Source organism: Mchenga conophoros, linkage group LG3 (assembly GCF_057382185.1).
Source record: "Mchenga conophoros isolate Kocher_MC1m ecotype Shallow Benthic linkage group LG3, M_conophoros_male_GT1.1, whole genome shotgun sequence".
Taxonomy (NCBI): domain Eukaryota; kingdom Metazoa; phylum Chordata; class Actinopteri; order Cichliformes; family Cichlidae; genus Mchenga; species Mchenga conophoros.
Genome location: NC_140528.1, coordinates 33061394 through 33079704, shown reverse-complemented (window position 1 = coordinate 33079704; position 18311 = coordinate 33061394). Strand labels below are relative to the sequence as shown.

Genomic DNA, 18311 nt, shown 5'->3' with positions numbered 1-18311 from the left:
ACATTTAAAGTGTAGCAATAGAGGGAGACTGACAGAGATATTACAGACGAGGCTTCCATCGTGTTAAGATCCAAATCGATCAATAAGGTGGAAGATATACATAGGCGAGAAAGAGATGGACGGTACATGAAAAGATGAGCAATTAATGATTACGCTCATCCAGTAACTCAGCATCCATTCATGCCTCCTCTGTTTGTTTAACTCAGTGTGGTCAACTTCTGCCAATTTCCAATTCTGCAGACACATCTCAAACTTAGTATTTATTCATCTCTCTGAGCTACATCCTCACACTTTGCCTGAGCCGCAGCGGTATTCTGCAGTAGTGCTATTAATCTTTCACCTGTTTGTCAATCCAACCTGCATCTTTAAACACACTTGCCACATGCCCCACAGTAGCAGCACCAGTTTGTTATTTATGTTCTAACAGCTCAACAGAACTTCCAATATTACAGCAGATGTGTGTACATGCCTGTAGCACTTTCGGCCTGTTGCTTAGTCGACTGGCATCATTTTCTGATGTCACATTTGACTCCATGTGTATCCAAAGCTTGAACCCTTCTCAGTTTGTTAATCACTTGACTTATTTTTCTACTGCTTGACAGGAGCAGCTGGAAGCTTAAAAAAAAAACATTACATGACTGCTTAACAAAATTACCCTAAGTTTTCTACAGACATTTGTGAGCCCAGGAGAATGGACGTTAAAGACTTTTCCTGATCACCTCTGTGCTCATCTAACAACACAATCACTGCATTCGAGCACTCGTGCTCCTTTCAGTTACTAATCTGGGCAAATCTTCAGGTCTAATATCAAAACTGTTGTTCCTTGAAGACCCACTTAAAGCTATTCAAGACCACAGACTTCCATTTAACACACTTTTGACTCCATGGCTAATTTGCCTCTTTGTATAAACTGTATATTATCCATAGGACTTAAAGTCAGAGGAGCTGACTATAGGGTTCATATAGTGGTTATAGATCGGTCGGTGTGTGTGTGTGTGTGTGTGTGTGTGTGTGAGATCATTAAGGTAGCTACATTATATCTCTTATATGTAGTGTATGTTGAAACTTTACAGAGCAGTTAGATTTCTAGAGGGTTAAAATACAACATTCAAAAACACTAGCAAGTTTTTAAACAGAAGAAGTTAGTTATTCAGTATGAGTCACAAAAAATGCTAAATACAAACTGTGATGTTTTTGTTGGCTTTCATATTTTAGAAACAAAAGACGTATGAATCACTATAGCTCAGAGTACAATCACTCAAATTGTCCGCTCTATGACACTGTAAAATCACACTCCTTGCGGATTCCTAATTGCCACAGGCGACATTACCATCATGCTCTGACATGATGGTAATGTCTTCCAGAGTTATGTATTTAAATTCACTACTAATATTGTAGACACAGGTAAGATAACAGAGATTTCAGATATCTAAGTAGTTTATTTTCATTTTATAAGAAAGAAATCATGTTTGCCTCAACACCCATACTGAGATGATCTACCAATCTATCAGCACCTACATTTCCACTCCAGGTACCTATTCTGTCCCTGAAACTTCAAAGAAAGAAAAGGTTCCTTTACACTGTTGTTCATATGTGATTCCACTTCAGTCTGAAGAACCTCAGAGATTAGGCAAATTAGTTCACTGATGTAGAAACAGCTATTCTGACAAGACTTTCTAAAAACATGGCAAACCAGACGTTCCAGCTGTGTAAGCCTCTCTTGTCTTGCTCAAACAGAGCAATCAAAAGCTGTGCTTGGGCCAGATTTAAATGTTATCTTTATAAAAAGTAAGTTATCCTAACAAAAAGCAGTCACCACTCACACATCCCTAAACTTCCAGAATGTGCCAACCCCCCTGAGCAGGGACTTTGCTGGGGGTAAGATATTGTAGTTCTTATTGAAGTTAAGTGCATTGAGCATCTTCAAATGTTCCTATGGTAAAAAAAAAAAAAAAAGCAGCTAATGCATCCATCCCTCACCCTCTTTCAGCTGCAGCAGTACTGTGCTGTCAGTGGGATCACTGCAGAAGTAGCCTCTGCCCTGATCATCCCAGAACAACACGTCCTGCCTCAGCTGCAGCTCCTCAGCCCACTGCAGCCACTCTGTTTGTAGCGTGGCCTCGTACAGGTCCAGCAAACCACATATGATGAAGGCATAGTCATCCAGGAAGCCAGAGATAGACGGAGATCTGCAGAGCGCAGAGGGAGAAAGTGAAAATCAGAGGAGCAGGAGAGGAGAGTGGGAATCAGGACAATTTTCATTAAGAATTTATTGATCGATGCGTTGACATGAGTTACTTTTAGTGAACTAGTTTTGCTTTGTTTTTTTCTCCATTCCATGCTTTACTTTTTTATACTGCCTGAGGAAGACAAACAGGGACTGCCTTACAAAGGCATTACAAAGAGCCTGAAGGAGATACTTGGGACAATCCACGACTACATTATAATACACATAGTTAGCTGAGTATAATCACTTCCTGAAGCATTTTTCTCAATGTGTAATTATTCATCTGTGTTTCTATAGTAAAGGCAAAGACATTCGCATAGGCACACAACTGCATACATAAGATGTCTGACGTTTGAAGTAACTCTTTTTCCTCCTCCACTTCATTCAGACGAGTTCTTTTGTCCTACCAATTTCTCCCAATTTTACAAATCATTCTCTGTCAGTGAAATTGATTCTGATTTATTGTTCAAGACTTGTCCTTCACAATGTTGCTACTGAGTCGCTGCAAATCAGCTTCTAAATTCGAGGGTTATTCCACCCCGTGCTACTTTTCCCCTCCAATTCTTATGACGGCACCCCGTCTGAGTGAGTGCATGGGGACAGACAGTGACAGGAGGCCAGACAGTGCTGTGACATGAGAGGCTGATGGCTGGCAGTCAAGAGGCTAAAAACAGGAGGTGCACTTGGAGAAGATAAAGTGCATGACTTTAAGGTCATGGAGAGGTGAGGAGTCAGAGAGCAGCTTTTCTTCCCCAGAAAAAAGGTTGATTCATGAGCCAACTCATACACAGAGCAAAAGCACTTGTTCTAGCCAACTCAACTCAGTATAGGACTCTGCAAAAGTCCTGACCCACCCCCTCTTTTCTTTTGTTTCCATGGAGCCAGAATTTCTTGTTATTTTTAAATTGGCCTTAAGCAAAAGTTCTGAGGCTTTCTGAAGTGGCTTTGGCCACTTTATTCACTCGTTTCAGTCCCTGTAAACTTACAATTATCATATAGATTATTATGTAAAATCTGAGGCCATGGTTCTCAGCCGGAAAAGGGTGGAGTGCCCACTCCGGGTCGGGGATGAGTTCCTGCCCCAAGTGGAAGAGTTCAAGGTTCTCGGGGTCTTGTTCGCGAGTGATGGGAGAAGGGAGCCGGAGATCGACAGATGGATTGGTGCTGCGGCCGCAGTGATGCAGCTGGTCGAGCTACGTCCCTACCCTCAACTATGGCCACGAGCTGTGGGTAGTGACCGAAAGAACGAGATCGCGGATACAAGCGGCAGAAATGAGCTTCCTCCGAAGGGTGGCTGGCCTCTCCCTTAGAGATAGGATGAGAAGTTCAGCCATCCGGGAGGGGCTCAGAGTACAGCTGCTGCTCCTCCACATTGGAAGGAGCCAGCTGAGGTGGTTCGGGCATCTGACAAGGATGCCTCCTGAGCGCCTCCTGGGTGAGGTTTTCCAGGCATGTCCCACCAGGAGGAGGCCCTGATCTATGTTTACACATAGCAAATAAATGATTTTTCTTATATTTTCTATATAATTAAAGGAATGTGATTTCTTTTTTTGTCAACAAGGAGGCCGTTGTTTTTTGAGTTTGAAACATAAATAATTCCTTCCAGCAACTTGATGTAAGTAAGTATCCAAAACATACAAGTTTCATTTATATAATTTTCAAGGGATCTTATACCTGTTTTCACTCTTGTATACTTTTCATACAAGTTTCACACAAGACATAAATCTTATAAAGTTTGTATCTATATATCTTTTCCATATGGGGTACACGTACTGGAAAATTATTTACTAGGACTCACCTATCACGCGACTGGAGAGCGCAAACTCCGCCATTGTCGTTTTCCATCAAACACTCGTTAAAACAGCAACCTACAGGTATGTTAGCGCACTCATCCCTGACTGTCCGAGGGAAGGGCGGGGTCACACGTTGAAACAGACGCAAGGCAGCCCAGGCGGGGAAATTTTTCTTTTACATTTTGCGACTCATATTATTTCTCTATCTGATAAGAAAACTATTCAATCAGATAGTTATTTGTGGTGAATGAAATACAGTTACACTTTCAAGCACTTTTAAGCGCCACATCTAAAAATTCAAGCACTTTTCAAACCTTGAAAAGACAACATTAAAATTCAAGCATTTTCAAGTATTTCAAGCACCCGTACGAACCCTGTTACAAGTCCTTTAAGATGCCCAGACAAATATTCCTTGAGATTGATAAAGAAATTATAAGAAATCTTGACCATAAGAATTCAAGCTGTGCTGAAGAATAAATCTGGTCATTCCAGTTATTGCTTGACAGAACTGTGAAAACTCGTTTTTTGCCTCATATTCTGTACTTCCATTTATGCTTGCACGTTTCAGTAAATCGCTGCATTCATTTCCCACTTTCCTTACAAAATATAAAGAAATTTTACACTGGCTTAATACTTTTGCACAGTACTGAGCTTATAAAGCAGATATATATACAGTAGGGGTGCAACGATATTCGTATCGATATTGAACCGTTCGATACAGTGCTTTCGGTTCGGTACGCATATGTATCGAACAATACAAAATTTGTAATTTATTTTATCAACTTTCCTTCTGACGATGCTGTCTGTGTGGAGCGCTCAGTGAATCTGCGTTCGACTACTCCGCCTAGGCTGCACTGTCGAGCGCAGATCCACTGAGCGCTCCACACAGACAGCATAGTCAGGAGGAAGAGCGCAGGGCAAGTTAGCGAGACAGAAGTTAAGCTCTCCTTGTAACATGGACCTCCCCCACCCTCATTCAGATCTGGCGTTTGGAATTATTTTGGTTTTCATGTGACGTATGACCCTGAAGGTAAGCGAGTCATGGACTAAAGTAAAACAGTATGTTGGATGTGCCATGCAATGCTTAATTAACTAGTGTGTTAGCGCAGTTAGCTCGTTAACGTGTTGGCCGTCTAGCCCCATGCACAGGGTGATCGGCGGTAGCTCGTTAACGGAGATTTGCCGTGTTGTGGCGTTAAGGTCATTTCAACGAGATTAACCTGAAAGCACTAGTGGGAACACAACGAATATGACTGCACATTTATGCCGACATCATCCTAGTGCAAAGACAAAAACAACAAGCATGCTACTAACTTTAGCCGAGTCATTTAGACAGCTGTTAGCACATGATTCTCCTTATGCTGCTGAGAATATAGCCCAGAAGAAGCGGATAGTATAGCTTTTATTTTGGAAAGAGACATTTCTCTGTAATAAACTCTCTTTTCCAAAGATGAGTGATTCCTCAATCAGATACAGGGCTTGCAATATCGCTAGCCTGACCTCCTGGGGCTAGCGATCTTTCCAGTCGGGCTACAAAAATCTCTCTGCCCTGCCCGTCGGGCTATTGTAGGAAAAATATATGTCAATGCTTTTGCATTCTTTCAGAAATGTAGCTGGGTAATTATGTCATTGGCATCGGTGAGCCACTGTCAATATGTGACATATTGAAATCGCGTTTGAATTTGCGCTTGTTTTTTTGCTTTCACTTTGCAATGACAGCACTGATCTGTGAGTGATGATAATTTGTGCACCAATTCCTCTGACATCGTCTTATTAATCGTTAGCTTACTATGCAAACATGACAAGTGAAATCTCCCGCAGCTTAAACATGTGAGAGGTTGATCGCGCAGAGCATCGCTGAGCTTATGTGAGTCCGTGTGTAAAAGTAGCAGTATATATATTTTAGTTCTGCTGAGCCAAATAAGACAGGTCAGGGTGAAGAAGTGACAGCCAAAGAAAAGCTTACCACAAAACGGAGAAGTTATGACAAATCAGACTATAAGGCAAAAAGAAAGTGCAGCTTTATGGTTTCATGGACAAAAGAATTTCTGTGGCTGCAATATGACGAGCTATATAACCAGGGCTGCACATAAGTGGTCCGCAGGTGCGCATTCGCTGTCAAAATAAAAAACGCGCACAAGGGTTAGGGTTAAATTTAAAAACTGTATTTTTGAGTTAAAATATATATTTATAATTTTAATAAATGACAAATTAAAAAGGCATGAACATTTTTTTTGTATCGAAAAAATATCGAACCGTGACACCAAAGTATCAAACCGAACCGAACCGTGAATTTTGTGTATCGTTGCACCCCTAATATACAGGGCTCTAGAGTGCGACCAATTTGGTCACAAATGCAACCAAATTTTTCAGTGGTGCGACTAAAAAAACAAACATTTGGTTACACCTGTGAGACCAAATGTTCGGGTAGCAAAAAAAAATAAAATAAAATAAATATGCAACCTTCCCTGTGGTCAACAACAGACACACATTTTGCCCCTATCGTGGACTAAACCAATCAGAGATAGTCAGGGGCGGGACCTCTCTGATTGGCCGTGGTCCAGTTGAAAGTGCAGGTGGAAGTGGGAGGTGAGTAGCTTGAATAAAGCGATATCAATTCATTAAATCCTGACTTTTAAATATAACTGTGTTTTGCCAGAAACGCCACAAAACCATTTCAACAACAACCAAACAGCAGATGAGAGCAGGTACACGGATTCTACACAAAGACGTAAACACAGAGCCGACGCATCAGAATCAGCTTTGTCTTTCTCGGCTTTCTCACCCGACGGCCCGTAGACGGACACGCTGTCGGAGCTTAGCGATTCTGATGCGTCCGGTCCGCGCTGTGTTTACGTCTTTTTGCGCTGATTCTGAGCTGCAGGTTTTGTCTCTCCAACCAAAATTCACCAAAGAAGCAGCAAACTACGCTTCACATTTGATCAATGTCGTCACAAATTTTGCTGTTTTGCTTCCACGACTATTAAAATCACACTTCATGCACAGCTAGCTCTCTCTCTCTCTCTCTCTCTGTACTTCAAGAACAGTTTCCCGTCTCCAATCTCTGTTTTCTGTATTATTCATTCGCTTATTACCCACCAGTCTACCGTTGTTTACAGCGCTGTGGCTGCTGTCTTTTTCTTTTCTTTTTCTTTTCTTCACTTAAATGACCTCGGACAAGAAAGCCTATTTTTTCTGTTGTTCAATACTGAAGAAATTTAAACTTTATATGCAGAACATTGTAGAATCTTTTTAAGGTTATCTGCTATAAAAAGCCAGACCAGGAAAATCTCCTTCATGTTTTTCTGTGTTTTATTCTCAGTTACTTTCACACAAAGGCATCTGCTGTGATGCTCACAATGCTGATGAAGTCAGTACTGATAAATGATCAGAATTATAATATTTCTGACTGTCTGAGGCTAAGTTGAATCAAATCGGGACTTTGAAAACCGGAATCGAATGGATTATAGAAATCAGTGATGATACCCAGCCCTAGTGAGCAGCCTAGGCCCGACAGAAGTGGATGTAGCTGTAATAGGAAAAGAACTATTGCTAACTTTTCTGTTAAGTTAAGGCCTGATCCTTCTGAAATTCATAGCCAGTGCTCTGACACGGTGTCATCAATCTTTGAATGCTGAAAAAGCACAGTGTATCCAGAAAAACACATTATATTATATCAATTATTATACAATTTGTGTGCGCCTAACTTTTGTGCCGGTACGCCCATGGCAAAAAGTTAGTCTAGAGCCCTGATATATAATAATGAGAAGTTTATTTCCCTAAAATCTTTGTTGCATGAGCCTCATGAAGTCTGGGTCTTTAGAAACACCCACACTATGCAGTGATTTAGAAAACTACTGCAGTATTGGCACAGAGTGTCTGCTGGTGCAAAGTCTTTAAATTGAAAACTTAAAAAAAACAAAAAAACATTTTAAATTACATTTAACATCAGACACATCAAATATTGTTTTTCAATAGAACACAATCTCAACCTTCCCTACACTCACACACAGACATTACTAAGCCAGCTTCTGAATCATTTTTGTTTTCTTAGTTTAAAAAACAAAACAAAAGAGGACAACAGCCTTTTCAGTCACACAGCAACATGTCATCTGGCTGGGGTGACTCCAGCCACAGGCGAGCGCTAAAGACGACCTCACTAACACACAAACACAAAAATGTAAAAAGCCTTTCAGAAATACTCGACAGCCTTTTTATTCACACCTTCAACAGCCCGTGTTAAATGAGTCATTTCCCTGAGAGCAAAGATAAAACACCTTGTCAGTCTACTGTATCATAGCACCGCGGGGGACACTTTTAGAATGATGGCTTCATCATGGTTCCCAGATACACAGGCACTCACTTCCCACTAAATAAAGCTTAGATGGAGGAACTTACTGGAGTGATGTGGGTCACAGAAAGGCAACGGGTCCCATCGTTTTAACAACAGCACTGACCTTTATGTTCGAGTCTAATTTAATATGTTTGCTCGTCCCACAGAACGTGCTGCTTGAGGAGTCAATTACATATGAAAAAACACAATTGTGAACAAAGGAGAGACAAAAATAAAACACACAGAAGGAGATTCCCCTTTCTGAGTCATTAATAAAACAATGTAGCTAACCCTAACAGAAGCCTATGATACTCTGCAGACCCTTGAAATTAATTTGAATGCCCTCATCTAATTGCTCTTTATGCGCCAGCCCATCAGCGTGTGTGGGATTGTGTATAAAACTGTAATTGAACGGCAGTGAGGTGGAAAAAGAATAACTGCTTATGACACTATTAGAGTGCAGTCAAAATCACATTTGATTATTGGCTCAAAAAGTTTGAATTTGCATTACTACATATTATTGTGATCTTTGGAAAAACAAGCAAACAGACCCACACAGTAATGACAGGCTCATGCTTAAAAAGCCAGATTCATTTTAGCACAAGAAAATAACATTTAATTTAAACTGCAACAGTCATTGAATGAAAACAAACCATCCTTAAAACTAACATCATTAAAAATCAAATCAAATTGGTGGGCATTGGGGGGGGTGGGGCTTGGAGCCTATCCCAGCTACCATAGTGCGACGGGCAGAGTACACCCTGGACAGGTCGCGAGCCTGATGCAAGGCTAACATTAAACTAAAACAAAATAAAATAAATTAGGGGGCTCCACTATAGGTCAGCTGGTTGACCAGGCAATACATATGCCCCAACAAGGGTCTGGGCTCCATTTCTCCCCACACAATTTCATCTGGCCCCACCCTTTCTTCCTACTTTGGATAGTACAGAGTAGACTGCAGTCTAATAATTCTACAATGCCAAAAAAGAAATCTTAAAAAAACAACTAATTGAGAAGTTATCTCTGCTAAGTGTAGTGCTGAAGAGGCTACAGCAGCAGCCTGAGTAACGAGTCAACATCACCAGTGACCCACTTGCCATGGCTATACTGGATCCATTGTCATGCCTTCCTTTGGTTCCTAAAGACCTTGGTGATACTCTTCATGATCAGCTCCTCAACATTACCACGGCCTATTAACCCAGTTAGCCCGAGCACCTACTATTCCTCCTGGTAAATTAGCGCACGGCCCATATGTGCCTGGCCTGGTGTGACAGAGTGATTTACCAATGTACAGAAAGTAAACCAGCCCTGAGAAAAGGGCTTTGGTAAGCACTCTCAGTGCCGACCCCATCTTGAATTGGAACATTATGAATGAGACACAGGCTGTGGAAGACAGAGGCTCGTGGTGTCTATCTGTTTATATGTGTGTTTAAAATTGCATGCATTTCATGCTGTGATGTGGGCTTCCTGGCATATTTTTCTGCTGATTCGGCCATACTGCATACTCACTCATTCGTAGTAACTAGGACATAGGGCTAGCCAACAGAACGGGGACACCTGGAGTGATGGTGTAGAATCAACAAGAGACTCTGTTCGTTCCGCTGTGTTTGTCACACTGATGAGAAATTCTGTTTGTATTTGGTCGTCTTGGCCATTTCAACACAAAAACCAGAGCTTAAGCTTAACAGTATTAGCTTAACTCTGTGCCATCTTCCACTTCATGTTAGGCTTAACTGTAAAAGGTTAAAAATCAAACACGGCACCCCGTAAAAGAAAACAGTCATTCTAAGACAAAACAGATTTTGTACTGTTGCTATGTAGGCTGAAAAAAACTCATCACGAGTCATTCAACAGGCGTCTTTAACCCAGTTAACACAGGGCCAGTCTTGTCTCAGATAGACAAAATGATAGAAACTAAAAGAGAAAAACTAATTACTGACCTGCAGCATGTAAATGTGGCTTTGCTATAACCAGGTTACTAGAATGCATGTGAACATGTTCTCTGATTTATCCAGATATAACCGTTTCCTGTTTGCATATAAACAGCCATCTCAGTACAGAACTACTGCGTACCGCTCCTCTACTACAAAGTGGAAAAAAAACCATTTTCCACATCCTATTTAACAATGTCACACAGTACAAAAGGGACAAAGCTGTCTGTCATTTGGCATTGAGAAGCTCAAGATTATAACCTCATATCATCTCAATCATCAACATCTGGAAAAATCCTGGTGTGGAGGATCATCCCTTGCAATTAGGCCTGGGTCTCCAGTTCTAACAGGACAGTCTTCAAAGACCACACAGTCATCAGCCTGAAGGTAGAAAGACTGAGATTCTAGACCACAGAGTGAGAGATTAGAAACCTGACGTTATGATGTGACGTCTAAAGGCCCCTGAGAGAACTTCCAGCGGAAACAACCAGAACTCTGATGTGTTCCAGCAAACTCAAACTTTTTCTGGCAACGCGTTGATTACAACTCGGCCACCTTGGGAACTCTGTCTGCCACCCAAAAATGAAAATCAAGTTGAAGGATCACCGCTGGAGAAGATCCAGTAGATGAAGGCACAAGTGTCCACTAAAACCTAAAAATAGCAAAATGCTCAAAACAGTCTAGAGGCACAACAACAGGAATATGTTAAAGGAGAAATCAACCAAACCCAAAATCAGCTAAGGCTTTTCATTTTTGTGGGCCCAAATACTGGATCAGACCTTATAAATCTAGCAAACACTTCAAGAAAGCGAAGGAAACTCAGACAAATACAGGAGTATTTCCTTTGTGGTCTTCTGCTTTCTCATAAGAACTAAAACATTCAACAACTCTCTCGGCCGAGGAGGACTCAATTTAGCACAACTTGTTTAGTGCAGTGGGTTCAGCAAACCTTTACTTTCCATAAATCATATTCATTTCATTTTGGTTTCACTCCATAACCTTCCCGCCTCACCTGCAATGACTCTATGCCCTACCCGTGAGGCTCGCTAAACTTCAGGAAAAAAGCACACATGCAGTGTCTCTGAGAGAATTTTGTACTACAGATGCATCGAATCAGGAATAAAATTCTGAGACTCTCAAAAATCCAAATCAAGGTTAGGACAAACATCCTCTGACAGCTTTCAGTCACAGTTAAATATTCAAAAACTGCAGGACTGTGTGGGTCTAGTCTGACATGTATGTGAACAAAAGCATCAAGCAACCAGCTGTCATCAGATTCTCATTCTGACTATGATCGCTGAATTAAAGCTTTTAAAAACTGAGCCATCAAAACTTTCTCTCGCTTACATCTGTTGCACCTCCATCTGGTCTCCACGGTAACAAGATCGAAGGATGGTCTGCTGCTTAGCGTCCCACAGGTGCTCCTTTAGGAAACCCCCAGCCTTCACTGCTCTCTCCACCAAGTCCTTGTCTCCCAGCACAGCTCCGACGCGAGCGTAGGCCGACAGCATCAGGCCTAACAGGGAGAAAGTAACGGTGATGTCGTTGAGGGTGAGTGTATTGAGGTCACCAAGTAATAAAATGACATACTCACTGCTTAGGTATCAACATGTAGCCCCTGCCACACTTCCAATTTAGTTATCCCCCCCTCTCTCCTTTGAAGTCCCCCTGTTCCTCCTCTTGTCCCTATCTGCATCCATCCTTCCTCCCGCTTTCCCTCCACCCGTCTTTTATGTAGTAAATCAAAGCCTAGTGAGTGCACAGCCTCGCCTTCAAAGTTTTGCAGCAGAGGACAGGTGATTAATGGCAAGGTTTCTTCATTAGAGAGGAGACAGAGAGTCTTGCGTCTAATTGGAAAGTTCTCAGGATCGCCGAGCTTCATTACCTCACTAACACACACTGTCTGAGACGTCAGCCCCGGGAGCCAAATTCGTGGGTGCACTTGTGTATGTGTGCTCTCTTGTAATTAATCGAATCTGAGACAATGTGCAGGACAAACAGTGCTAAGGAGACATCACATTAATCCCAAATGACAAGTGTCTGTAATAATCTACGCACACTTTGACACTGCAGAAAAACGGCGTGCTCGTGAATATGAGCGGTATTTACTGTAAATATATGACAGTCTGATAAAATTGCTTGTGCTAACTTGACATAATCAGAATCAAACTGTCTTGTTGAGAAAAGAAGAAGTGCTCATAATCTATCAACTAATATAATGTAAGGTGTCTGTTTCCGTTGTGGAATTAATGGTCACATTGTGGAACATCCCACAGAAAAACTTCTCCTTTCTGGCACGCTGTGTTACACTTTTGATCATGTCTGCAACCTGAATCCCTGATCAGACAGATCACTGCCTCTGATTACGAGGCTGAGCTGTCTATCGATACTTAGCTAATCCAGCCAAAGGATCGATGAGCTCATGCCACAGCCGTGCACAATTTACAAGACCCGCGACTCCTCCTGTGTTAATGGTCAGAATTTAATCAGACTTACACACAGTGATCAACTTATTGGTCTTAACCCAAACTGTGCCCAAAGGTCAACATCACTTTTGTCATTTTGAGGCAATAAGCTCAGAACTGTGACCGATCGTGAAACGCTTGAACTACTACGTCACTGACATTGTTTTTTGTGCATGTCCTTCATAGTGACATAGTTTGATGTTTAAAGTCACAGCTTTTCCAGTGGTGCACTCTAGCACTGTTACCTAAAGGTCGCTGTCCAACTTTCTCCTGCAGCATGGAGGGGGAGACAGTGCAGGTCCAACAATAAATAGTAACTCTAAGTTTGAAGCTTTATATTAAATTAATGGCTAAACTTTGTATGTAACAACAGATGACATTTGTTGATTTGTGTTAAGAAAGAAAGTGTAGGTTGGCAGTTACTCTGTGGGACAGATGAAATTCAGATGAAAGGCCCCTAACTCACCAGTCACACAACACTAACTGACCAATCAAGGTAGGAGCACACAAACAACTGTGTTTACTGCTGTTTTGGGAGGTAAAATTACTGGTTTTGTCAATGGAGTCTGACTGAGTGCACCGCCTTCTCTTCAGGTAAAAGCCTGGAAATGTCCTAAACATAAAGTACACTTAAACAGATATTGATCCCTTTTTGTGGCTGAAATCCATGTTGGCGCTGACTGTGTCCTCAGCAGTACATGGCTATAGTTTCTGTGCTGTGTGCTGTCTGTTTGAGTTTCTGTCACTGGCATCTACTGAAGAAAACAAACTGACCGTGGATCACAACCTCAGCCAGCCTTACTTCAGATAAAATTATCTATCCCCAGCTAAACAGGCAAAATTACTTCTGATATCTCAAATTTGGTTTTGTACAAAATGCAGACATATGTATTGGGTATCACCACTCTAGGAGTGTTTGGTCCATTTAAGGTACAAAAAAAAAAAAAGATTAAAGGACTAAAGAGGGGGGCTGAGAAGGGAGTAAATTTTCTATCGTCCAAAAAATGACCATATTTAGGCAAATTTATGAGAACAGGAAGTTACTAAATGAATTTCTAATTATTTCTCATCTTATCTTACAGAGCTCATAGTGCTCCAATAATGCTCTGCATTTAATCATTAGTTATTACTAATCTGTGGCTCACTTTCAGTCTGTCTTTTGTCCCATCTTCCTCCCCTACTCCCAGCCAGTCACAGCAGATGGCTGCCCTTCACTGACCCTGGTTTTGCCAGAGGTTTCTTCTGGTTAAAATTGAGTTTTTCCTTCCCACTGTCGCCAAAGTGCTTGTTCGCAGAGGGTCGTCTGATTCTTGCTTTATTCTCTATTATTCGTAGCTTCTTTACTTTACAATATAAAGATCCTTCAGGGGACTGTTTTGAGTTGACAGCTATATACTGCTCCTTAGTGGAGAGCATGCTCTCCTGCTGCCTGGCTGTTTAGTACCCAGGGGCCACAAAAGAGATCAGGAAGGCTGTACAGAGGGTAATTAACACCACCTCAAAAAAATCACTGGCTGCCCTCTGCCACCCTTTGAGCCCATCACCAGCTCCTCCCATCTCAGGAAAACCAGATCTATCACAGGTGCACCCCGACCACCAATTTCCTGCCCCGCTGCCCTCCCGCACCTCCAGACTTACAAACAGCTTCTTCCCCTGGGCCATTCTCACATGCAGTCTTTTCTTTGCTCTACATCCAAGCACTTTGCAACTATTTTGTTCTCTATTGTGTGCCTTTCTCTTGTTTTGTATAAATCCCTCTTGATTGTATATATTTCTCCTGTTTGCTATTTATTCCTGCTGTGTACAGTTTAGATTTTGCTCCAGCACAGTTGGTGTGGAGCACCCACAATTTCGTTGTATGTGTACATTAACAATAAAAGGCTATTCTATTCTATATAAATATAATTGAATTGATTAAAAAAAAAAAGAAAACAGGAACAGGTTTTCACAAACAAAGACTTGTAGTGTGCCCAAAAAGGATAAAGTGATTTCAGTGACACTTCACTGTATGAGTGCAAAGCTAACACAGCTGAGTGTTGCACTCTGTAGACGGTCGCAGCACATTCCTCTCACAGTCAGCTACATATGACTTATTAATGTGTATTATTGCTCCAGGTCTGCCTCGTTTTAATAAAAAAGAACTTGTGGTCTGTTGACGTCCTGAATAAAATGATTGAAAAAGGTGCTGTTGGAGTTCTAAAAACGCTCCTCATGAGTTATTGATTCCAGAAAATGGAAAATGTGAATTTCTTCCCTACCTAAACCTGAAAAGTAAAGCGATATAGTTCCTTGACTAAAGTGAACGTGTGTTTTTAGTGGTCTTTTGTTCCCTATAAATTTGCATAAATTTTTAACACTCAGTGGCCTTAATATATATAAAGCTGCACCATTCACCCTCAAATGTTTTTGTTCATATCATCAAGCCCTATTACTGCTGTCACTCATTACGATTACTCATCTATTAAACAGAAAAATCAATGATGCTGAGCCTAAGAGCCATTTGAATGACTGGAAGTGACCATTTCAGTGCTGTAGTGTAAACTTTACCATTCCAGGAGGCCAACATCTTGGTGTCCAGATGAGGGCGTGGCCGACTCTTTCTCACTACGGCCATTTTGGCTCTGGCAGAGGCCAGGAGCTCATTGACTTTCTCGACAGTGATGCCAAAGCGAGCAGCTGTTAACTCGACTGAATAACGCACGATCAGCACATTCTGGCCCTGCAGCTCCCCGTGGGGGTCCTGGCAACACACAGTACAGGGAATAAGAGGGTGTTCACACATACTGATCCACACTGACTGCAGCATTTTTCATGTTAATGGTTACTGACACTATCAAGTCACCTTAAAGTCCTCTGTGACTGAAGTATAATAAACCATTATCATTCTGTGCATATTCACTTTCATTCATTGAGCAAGACCAACACAACTAGAACAAAAGTACCTGTTCTGGAGCAACATTGCCTTGCTCTTTGACCCCATAGTGATGCATAAAGATGTCAGCCAGCGTAGCATTACCAGCGGTGCCCTCCACCACGTCTGGTAAGAGCTCCCGAACTTCAGAGGCTGTCCACACGCAGAAAGCCCCCTCTCGCTTTTCTGGTCCCCCCGAAGCCGGGACAGAGTCTGCATCCTCTGCACTGTAGAAGCCCCCAGACTGTTTCAGAGAACGCACAAACACACAGAGAGGGCAGGAGGAGGGAGAGGTGCTTTTTAAGGACGAGAGACAAAATGCACTGTTGTAGATCAGTTGAGAAACATGCAACAGTATTCACGACACTCTTTCTGTTGCTGTGACATGATGATGAAAAACAACTATCTGAGAACATGAAAAAATTATTTTAGACACTGAAATTTCACAAACGCATTAATTCGGAAAGCTTCGGAAAGTAAAAACACATGAAAACCTAAAACCGCGGCAGTTGGTTGGAGGAAAAGCAGGACGGTTTAGCATCCTTTTCCTAAAATGAAGACTTAAACACTGCACTGCTACTGCACTTTTTTAAGATCATAACTGGCCTATTAATGTGGTTGGGAAACACAGAGATTTGCCAACCACAAAGTTTAACAGGGTTTTAATAGATCTACTGTAAAAAACACATAATGATTAATTTCAACCCCTATGATGCAAGATAAATCAAGCTTCAGGTAGTTAAAAAGGAAATACAGAGACTGAAGATCACTGGGACCCACACAGCTCACAGGGAACCAGCTGAAGTAAAAAAGTACTCCAGTAATTTAGCCTGAGGACAATCACGGAGTCTCCCTCACTGTGGGAAGATCCCACCCACTGTATTACAAAAAAGCAGCATGAAGTCTGTAGAAAATGATCTTTGCAGCACCAATTCATTAGCCTGTAATTGCATAATAAATCTTAGGGAATATTATTATTGCAACAAGTCTGGTTTTAATTGTGTGCCCAATTCACTTCTGTCGCCTCATTTAACAAAAGGGGGGGAAAAAAGGCTTGACCCTTAGACGAGAAGCAAGAGTTTAAGAGGCTATTCATCAACGGGGTCCCACCTCGTGACCTTGAGGATGCATGAACAAAAAGAATCCATAGAAAGGAACTTAATACAGTGTTGGCTTTAATATGCCTGTGCATTGATTCTCCAAGTCTGTGAAAGATGTCTTGACACATGCTCAATCATGCAGGTAAGAAAATCCCCAAAAAGTTTTTTGGGACTGTAGAAAGATAAACATGGTTAGTGTCATAAATATCTCCCTTAGCTCCACAGTGTAGGGGTTTACACATTTGCTCAGCTGGAAACATAAATCCTCTTTGGGGTTATATCAGGAAGGACATCCGGTATAAAAGCTCTGCCAAACTAAACCTTTAAAGTTACCTGCTGTGATGACCCTTCATGCCAAAGAAGCAGCCAAAAGAAACTATTTCTTGTGAAATAGTTTCTTTATTTGCTGATTTACAAAACCATCACAATGACGGTGAAGTTCCCATTACCACAAAAACAACACAGCAGTTGTGCACACAGAAATGGCAGACTCACCTTGTCGCTCAGGTCTCTGGAGACGTAAAGCAGTACATCCTTAGCCACTTCTGCAAAAAACTGCTCACCTGAAACCTGGAAAAACAGAAACGCACACAAGTCACCTCCCAAAGCAACATGATTTAACCTTAACATGACCTCACAGGTACTGTCACGTGGAGTGGTCTGTGCAGTATGCAATGAGAGTTCTATTTGTTTGAGTTTGTATGTTTGTGTCCTAATTAGGGTTTGTTTTTCAGTCTCTGACTTAAAAGCAGGCCAGCCCAGCAAGCACTCACGGGAAAACTGAAAACTATGGCATTCAGATTCTTAAGTTGTTTGCTGCATCATAACTCAGTGCTGCCCACTGCAGTGAAAAACACTGTCAAGTGTTTGAAGTGATGTACTAAAAACAGTAGAGTACAGTCATTTTGACTGAGGGCTAAATAAATAAAATGAAAGTTACAAAGTACAGTCTGACCACTCCTGGATTTTTAGGACCTATGTTGATACAGACTTTGAGGAAGCAAAAAAAATTCCAGCATTACATCTACAATACTTTTTTTACTGTACTATATTAGCGATGTGTGAAACCACTTGAGATGACGATGTTTAATCACTGCTGCCCTTGATAGTGATCATCAAAATTACTGCGTAGTTTAAGAAATTCATCCATTTCTTATTCAATTCTGGGTCACAGGGCGCCTGACCCTATCCCAGATGTCATAAAGTGAGAGATGGCGCATTTGCCGCATTAATTTATTATTTTTTTTTTTTTTTGCTATGTCTGGTTTTATTACTATGTGCATATTAGTATTGTACAGCACTTTGGTCTACCAGGTGTGTTTTTAAAGTGCTAGATAAATAAATAAATGATGATGAAAGAAATCTGTTATCACAACTCTTTGGGCTCAAACTGTAAGAAATAAATGTGTAAAATTACAGAATATGTTCTGGTAGGCCATTGCCCAAACAATAAGCCTCACAATAACAGCACATGTGTTGTCACTGTGAGTGTTTGATTTGACTCTGAAACAAAGTAAATGTTTGCCATCTCTTATGCTGGAGATTTTAGGT

At 41.4% G+C, this 18311-nt stretch overlaps 1 protein-coding gene across 1 annotated transcript in view; it reads right to left on the bottom strand.

Moving 5' to 3' along the window:
- LOC146578245 (spermatogenesis-associated protein 20-like) overlaps nucleotides 1-18311 on the bottom strand; it is a 66052-nt gene that overhangs the window by 43806 nt on the left and 3935 nt on the right. The window contains exons 9-13 of the mRNA XM_085257713.1: nucleotides 17256-17330; nucleotides 15692-15904; nucleotides 15297-15489; nucleotides 11632-11800; nucleotides 1981-2189 (exon numbers count right to left, since the gene is read on the bottom strand). Coding sequence (XP_085113839.1) covers nucleotides 1981-2189; nucleotides 11632-11800; nucleotides 15297-15489; nucleotides 15692-15904; nucleotides 17256-17330 — 859 coding nt within the window. The remainder of the gene's footprint in view (nucleotides 1-1980; nucleotides 2190-11631; nucleotides 11801-15296; nucleotides 15490-15691; nucleotides 15905-17255; nucleotides 17331-18311) is intronic.